We start from the raw sequence: 8378 nt of genomic DNA on the forward strand, positions 1-8378 counted from the left end.
GCTACCAAAGAATGCACTCCCCCAAGAAAGACAGGATTCATGAAACCAAGGATCTAAAACACAATAAAAATAAAACACCTTGAATTTGGTGAAGGGAAATCCCAAGAATTCAGATGTATAGCTGTTCTAGCAAGGAACTAATCCAAATTGAAGGAAGATGGAGAATTCCAAGAAGGGAAAAAAAGAGTTTTAGGGATGCCTGGATAGCTCAGTTGCTTAAGAGTCTGCCTTCAGCTCAGGTCACAATCCCAGAATCCCCACATCAGGGATAGAGCCCCGCATCAGCTCCATGCTCTGTGGGAAGCCTGCTTATCCTCTCCCACTCCCCCTGCTTGTGTTCCCTCTCTGGCTGTCTCTCCTCTCTGTCAAATAAATAAAATCTTTAAAAATAAAAAAAATAATAATAAAAAAAAGAAGAAGAAGAAGAAAGAAAAGAAAGTTTTAGAATTGGGACTAAATTATAAGCACACAAAAACCAAAGCAAATTTTAAAAGAATGACATTATTCTAGTGAAAGAAGCCAGACTCAAAGGCTACATATAGTCCAGTTCCATTGCAATGAGAATATGTAAAAGGGTATAGGAATAGGACAGTAAACCGATGAGCAATTGCTAGAGGATGGGGCTAGGGAAGGGGTTAACTACTACAAGGAAATTTTCTATATCCTAACCCTAGCGGTCGTCACACAACTGCATTTGTTAAAACTCATAGAACTAACAAGCATACCTCGGAGACATTGTGGGTTCCAGACCATCACAATAAAGTGAGTCAAATGAATTCTTTGGTTTTCCAGTGCATGTAAAAGTTCTGTTTACATTATACTATAGTCAATTAAGTGTGAGATTATGTCTAAAAAATGTACATATCTTCATTAAAGAATAAAAAATACTTTATCGCTAAAAAATGCTATCATCTGATCTTTCACAGATCACTATATTATAATAATAATAATGGAAGTTTGAAATACCGTGAATATTACCAAAATGTGACACACACACCAAGTAAGCAAATGCTGTTGGAGAATGGCACCAATAGACTTCTTTGATGCAAGGTTATTACAAACCTTCAATTTTGCAAAAATGCAGTATCCATCAGCACAACAGACAAAGCACAACGGAACAAAGTATGCGTCTATACACCAAATAGGGTGAATTCTGTATTTATAACTCAATTCAAACAATGGGGAGGGGGACAGCAGCTTTTAACTCAAAAGGAAACAAAAAAATACACAAAGCATATACTGTCATATACCATATGGCTCTACTATAATCAATAGATATCATCATGATCATATAAATATTTAATACTAATAGCCCAAATTGTGACTTAACTACATTAGAAGAATCAAAAAGAAACACGTGGCATAGCATGTTGTGAATTAAATCCGAGTTTACAAGGGAAGAAAACAGATAATGTCTAAAACTGAAGTCAAGAAACAGCCTTAAAAACATATTACTTAGAAATACTGGCTATTGGGGTGCCTGGGTGGCTCAGTGGGTTAAGCCTCTGCCTTAAGCTCAGGTCACATTCCCAGGGTCCTGGGATCCAGCCCTGCATCGGGCTCTCTGCTCAGCAGGAAGCCTGCTTCTCCCTCTGCTTATGTTCCCTCTCTCTCTCTGTCAAATTAATAAAAAAAACAAATCTTGAAAAAGAAAGAAAGACAGGTGCCTGAGTGGCTCAGTGGGTTAAAGCCTTTGCCTTCAGCTCAGGTCATGATCCCAGGGTCCTTGGATTGAGCCCCACATCAGGCTCTCTGCTGAGCAGGGAGCCTGCTTCCCCCCGCCCTCTCTCTCTGCCTGCCTCTCTGCCTACTTGTGATCTCTGTCAAATAAATAAATAAAATCTTAAAAATGAAAAAAAAGAAAAGAAAAAGAAAAAGAAATACTGGCTATCCTGTTTCCTGCAGGACCCTTCCCCTGCAAAACAAACAAACAAACAAACAAAAACAGCTACAGTTTGGGCAGTGGTTGTGTGGGGAGGGCAGAATTTGGGGGCAAAAAGTGGGGCAGGGCACAGCTGTTTTTAGTTACAAGGCTCATGATACCCAGAGAGCTTCCCTATCGTAGTCCAAATATTCAACTACTCGAGGAATTTCTTTTACCACATCTACATTGTCTTACAAGGCATTTACTCCCATTTAAAAATAATCACTTGGATTTTGTTTTCCTTGTGAACAGCTGATTACTATGATGAAAGAGCCACCAATCCAGTCATCTTCAAAGCTGAATTACTGGCAGGAGTTGTACGGGTTTCTTCTCTTGGAGTACTTGTGGTTTGACAGTTTATAGCAGTGATAATCTCTTACATCATGCTGCCTAAGCTGTCAACCTGTTCAGTGGATGTGGCATTTCCAGACACCCAGTTTTCATTGACTTATTTTGTCTTTACTGCTTTTCTTATTAAATAAAGGCTGAATTTCATAAACATAAATGTGTATCTTATTTGTTTAGTCCTAAGTGTGAGATATCTTTTTTAAAATTCATTTTTTTAGAAAGAGACAGCACATGAGCCAGGAGAGGGGGGCGGGGAGAGGGAGAAGCAGACTCCCCGTTGAGCAGAGGGATCATGACCTGAGCCCAAGGAAGATGACTGACTGAGCCACCCAGGCACTGTAGTCTTAAGGGTAAGATATCTTGTGTCTTACAATATCATATTAAATTCAAGTAAATAGCTGTCTTAAAAAATAATTCATGAAAATAAAATACTTTGTTAGGTTATTCTTTAATTTTTTTAAAAGATTTTATTTATTCATTTGTCAGAGACAGAGAGAGCTCAAGCAGAGGAGCAGCAGGCTCACAGCCAAGCAAGGAGACCGATGCAAGACTCGATCCCAGGACCCTGGGATCATGACATGAGTTGAAGGCAGACCTGAGCCACTGAGGGGCCCCAAGGTTATTCTGATTATAACTGTTAACCAAGGAATACTTGTGTCCACTTTAATGAGATTTGTTTTAATATAATTAAGAGTGAATCTTAACAGTTTGTAAATACAAGAGCTTCTTGATAAAATGAATAGTATTTCTATTTTTAATTTATGAGAAGTTATCATATCCAGGGGTTTTTCAATACCAAATTACTCTTGACAGGCAAAGGAACACTGTATTTGACTTAAACCCCCAGGTTTCACAAATACTAATGCTTAGGATGATGAGGTCAAAACAATTGTGCTCAATGAAATCTTAAAAAAAAGAAAAAACAAGGGTGGGGGGTCAATCTAAAGTATGAAGTAAGTAACGTTCGGGTAGAAATTACATATGCCAATAATCATGAAGGAAGCAATGATTAGCATTTGGGAAGTAGAACAAAGATGCCATAACCTAGTTTGTCACCAGATTGCCATACTGAAGGACAAGCTCTAGGGGTGGTGGGACACAATCTGTTTGAGTTACTCTGCCTTGAGCCTAGGGTTTTGCCTATCTATCCCCTTCCCTCACCTCCTACTGATCACACAGGTCCTGTGCACCTACCGTAAGGAATGTAACTGCAGAGCGATGCCACTGGAGGGCTTTAGGCAAGGGATTTGTAAGATCTGATTTGCTGTAAGGATCAAACGTTCTGATAAACGTACGCAGGCTCTGTACACACTAGAGCATTGCACCAGCATTACTTTGCTACCCTGATCGAGGACAAATTAAATGGGAGAAAAGAAAATATACAAAATCCACATAGCACAGGCCCGTTCTAAATCATGCAGTCTGGAGTCTTCTCCAGACTTCTAAATCCCATTCAGGGAAATGGGGAAGACTTGGGGATGATCAGGTTTGGTGAAGGAGGAATTAGGGAATCAGAAATTTTATATTAAGTTTGAGATGCCCACTAGACATCTAAGCGGAGGTGTTGAGAAGATATTTGGATATACCCATCTGGAGCTAATGGGAGAAATCTGGATGGAAATATAGATTTAGAATCTATCAGAATATAGAGAATTTGTTAAACAATATTCGCTAACCTTCATAGCATGCTTACTACGTTTTAAAACACCACTTTAAGTGCTTTATATATACAAACTCACTTGATCCTTACCACAGCCTTATAGGCTGTCTCACGATTAGCCCTATTTCACTCTGATTCACAATGAAGAAACTGTTTAGCTCTGATTCACAATGAAGAAACTGCAGCATATAGAGATTAAGTAACTTGCCCAAACGCAGAGAGCAAGTATGTACCAGAGCTGGGATTCAAACCTAGGATATCTGACTCTAGAACTCTTTAAAACCCTGAGACTGTTCAGGAGTAGAGACAGAATTGAGGAGAAAGACTGAGCCCTCACGATTCAATTCAATCTTCTGAGTCCTGGGTATCAAGAGCCTGACACTGTTTCCAGGCTCTGCAGACACAAAGTCCCTTAAGAAGCCCAGTTTAACAAGCTGACCGCAACTATTTACTGAACATCCACTATCTGCCTCACACTGGCCAAGCTTTTTATTGTTTTTATTTTTTTAAAGATTTTATTTATTTGACAGAGATCACAAGTAGGCAGGGAGGCAGGCAGAGAGAGGAGGAAGCAGGCCCCCTGCTGAGCAGAGAGCCCCACATGGGGCTTGATCCCAGGACCCTGAGATCATGACCCGAGACGAAGGCAGAGGCTTTTAACCCACTGAGCTACCCAGGGGCCCCTGACCAAGGTTATTAGACATATGATGTCACTTCATCCTCCAAACAGCGTTATGAGATAGATATTATTATTGCCACATTAGAAATAAGGAAACAGAGCTTCAGGAAGTTTAACTAACATAACCTAGGACACTCAACTAGTAAGTGAGGGAACTAGGGTTCAATCTAGGTCCACCTTCCTCTAAAATACGGTCTTCTCCAAGGAAATCCTATTACATGCTACCACACGCATGACCTTTGAGGACTTCAAGATAATGGAACAATCCAGTCACAAAAAGACAAATACTGCTTGATTCCCCTTCCATGAAGTATCTAAAGTAGTCAAATTCATAGAAACAACAAGTAGAATGGTAGCTGCCAGGGGCGGGGGGCAAGGGGGGGGGAGGGGAGATGTTTAATGGGTATAGAGTTTCAGACTGGCAAGACGCAAAGATCCTGGAGCTCTGATTCACAACAATGTGAACACACCTAATACTACCAAATTGTACACTTAAAAATGGGTAAGATGAGGGGCACCTGGGTGGCTCAGTCATTAAGCGTCTGCCTTCAGCTCAGGTCATGATCCCAGGGTCCTGGGACAGAGCCCCGTAATGGGCTCCCTGCTCGGTGGGAAGCCTGCGTCTCCCTCTCCCACACCCCCTGCTTGTGATCCCTCTCTCACTGTGTCTCTGTCAAATAAATAAAATATTTTAAAAAAAAGAAAAATAGGGGTGCCTGGGTGGCTCAATGGGTTAAGCCTCTGCCTTTGGCTCAGGTCATGATCTCGGGGGTCCTGGGATCAGGCCCTGCGTTGGGATCTCCGCTCAGCGGGGAGCCTGCTTCCCCCTCTCTCGCTGCCTGCTGCTCTGCCTACTTATGATTTCTCTCTCTGTCAAATAAATAAAATCTTGAGAAAAAATGGGTAAGACGGGAAACTTCATGTTATGTGTTCACAACAACTTAAATTTTTTTTTCAAGTTGGTCTTTCCCAGTATACCATACGCCATAATGGACATACTTACTGTGCTATGGAAATGCTTGTGTGTGAAGAATTTACCTATAATGGGAGGAAAGTGGGGTATGTGAAGCAAGGAAGAGATCAGGCAAAGTCACCAAGAAAAGATACATTTGAAAGATGAAATTCCCCACTTTATCCTGACCAGAGTTTTATGAAGATCTCTCCATCTTAACCTTGGAAAGAGCTTCCACACTTGCATACAACTTCTGATTACCACAATACTCACCCTAAACCAGGCTCAAGAATATTCTAGCACCCTTCTATCTGGTGAGCTTCTCCAATCTCCTCCCATTCCAAGTCATCCATCACTGGAAACAAATTAAGTGTCCTAAACTGTCTCATTTATGATGCCAAATGACCTTTGTGGCTCCCTACTGACCTCAGAATGTAAAGGATAAGCAAGTGTTTAGTAAGAGATCACCTAAATTTTCTGAGCCTCGGTTTCCTCATCTGCATTGAAACAGGAGTCCTGACACCTCATTCGAAAGACTGAAGATTAAATGAAGACACTGTTTGAATACCTTCCACAATGTTTGATCTGAAGTATGTGCTCAGTGATGGTGAATTAACTCCCTTTCTGCATGTCCCTACAACCCTGCTAGGTAAGGCATTTTGGTTTAAAGAGCAAGTCTTTCCAGGATGTTAAGGCAGATAGAGAAGAATGCAGGGGGAAAAAGTTGCTCAACTACGATTATCTGATGTTCAGGAAAATACTGCTCACCCAGAACTGGTTCTTCATCTATAACCTGTTAACACAGAGACCACCTGGTTTTTATCTTTATTCTATCCTTTTAAGTATATGAGTAATACTGAAATGGCTCAAGTTTATATATAGATATATATAACACACTGCAAAAAATCTCACTCCCATTCTCTCCCCCATCTACCCAATTGCCACTGATTCCCACCAACCACTGTATTAGTTTCTTCTGCAATCTTCGAAAAGTTTCTATATGCAAAAGTTGTCTTTAAATTAAGCTAATGTTTTCCAGGCGTGTTTGTAACCTAAGTTGTGGGAATGAAAGGGGGGTAACAGAGGGAGAAGCCTAAGTCTTTCCATCCCGCCTTACCCTAAAGCAATGTCCTTCATTCATTCAAAAAAAAAACTAATCATATATTGGGCGCCTATTATAAGCCAGATACCATTAACTAACTGATTATCCTTCAACTCTTACTAAGCAACAAAAACGCACTTAACACTTTACAGAACGGTCTCCACTGATCCTCACAGCACCTTAAGAGGCAGGTTACTAATTATCATCTCCATTTCAAAATGAGAAAACTGAGGCACCAAAAGATAACTTGATCAAGCAAGGCTTTGAAACCAGGCCTGACTCCAAAGACCTCGCTCTTAACCATGACGCTCTACACTGCACCCTTTGGAGCTCAGCCTAACGTGGGATACAGGCAAGAAAAAGGGTAGACAACAAAGAAATATGTAATTACAGACTAAGAAAGTAATGTGAGCAAAACGAATCCAGGGCTGTGACTGAATAACAATGGGGACCTACTTTAGATGTGGAGTAGGGGGTAGTGTCAAGGAAAGGCCTCTCTGAGAGAATGACATTTATGATAGGCTTAGGAACCGTTCGGGGGCTGCAATAATGAACCACCACCCAATTCACGGGGGACAAACTCGAGGCCCTTAGAAGCTAAAGCAAACTCGCTCAGGGTCCCCCAGGCGTGCAGACGTGGCGCAGGGTTGGGAGGATCCAGGAGCTGGGCCCAGGGCTCGTACACGCCATCGATGCCCGATGCAGCCCAGGCCCGCTCGGCCCCTAACCTGAGCCTCTAGCCGGCGGCTGCCCACCGCCCCGCGGCGGCTGACAGCAACCGGACAGCCTGCAGGGAGGCCCCGCGGCCGGCTAAGAGGGGTCGGGCCCGTACTGCGGGCGGCCTGGAAAGGCCTCTTCTCCGGCCCCCCGCCAGCTCCCGCCCGGTCCGCCCCGCCCCGCCCCTCCGGGCCGGCTTCGTACCTGCACGGCCCGGACCAGGCCCCGGCCGGTCAGCTGGCCCTGCCGCAGCTGCAGCAGAATGTTACCGGGCCGCGGCCGGCCGCCCCATCCGCCCCAAGCCGCCACCGTTGCCGCTGCCCGTCGCCCTCGGCCGGCCCCAGACCCCGCCGCCGGCGCCGCCGCCATGTCTCCTCGTCCGACAAACAGGAAGCAAGCGGCCCCGGGGCCGCGGAGATTTCTACGGGGCGGCGGAGGGGTCGCCGCAGCGCCCCCAGCGGGCCGACGGCGGAGGCGCAAGCCGCGTGGCAGAAACCGTACGCGCCGCGGGGCCTCCTGGGAAATGTAGTCTTGCTCTCAGTCGGGGCAGGTGCGAAATTGAGATGTGGCGTTTCCTGCGCCACTTGCTTTTGGGGACCCAGGGTCCAGCATTTCGGTGAGGTCTCCCGAGGTCAAAGACAAGTCCCTGCGTGCGCACTCTCCCATTTCTTGCCTGTTTCGGTGAGGTTACAACCAATTGGCTAGGAAAAAGCGTGGGCTCCAGTCCAGAAATCAAGTCTCCCCCCACCCCCGCCCCTTGATTCCTGCCTGCCTCTCTCCGCCCCTTATTCAGGCGGATGGACCTAGGCTTTCTGCTTCTTAATTTCCGTGTTAGTTTATTCAATCAGTAGTTCCTGGGAGTTTAGTCAGCCAGTAAGTAGTTCCTAGAGGTTCCGAACCAGTCTCTGTGAATACAGTGGAGAGCAGAACAGACTTAACAAGGTGCCTGTTTTGGACTGCAGGTTACTGCAGAAGATAGCAAATCCATACACGAAT

The 8378-nt window shown here is 44.2% G+C and overlaps 1 protein-coding gene across 1 annotated transcript in view; it reads right to left on the reverse strand.

The window, feature by feature from the left end:
- The window catches only part of TRPC4AP (transient receptor potential cation channel subfamily C member 4 associated protein), a 66516-nt gene extending 58723 nt beyond the window's left edge, over window positions 1–7793 (reverse strand). Inside the window, exon 1 of the mRNA XM_059406860.1 lies at window positions 7587–7793. Coding sequence (XP_059262843.1) covers window positions 7587–7751 — 165 coding nt within the window. The 5' untranslated portion in view covers window positions 7752–7793. The remainder of the gene's footprint in view (window positions 1–7586) is intronic.
- Between the last annotated feature and the right edge of the window lie 585 nt (window positions 7794–8378).

Source organism: Mustela nigripes, chromosome 7 (assembly GCF_022355385.1).
Source record: "Mustela nigripes isolate SB6536 chromosome 7, MUSNIG.SB6536, whole genome shotgun sequence".
In the NCBI taxonomy this organism is placed as follows: domain Eukaryota; kingdom Metazoa; phylum Chordata; class Mammalia; order Carnivora; family Mustelidae; genus Mustela; species Mustela nigripes.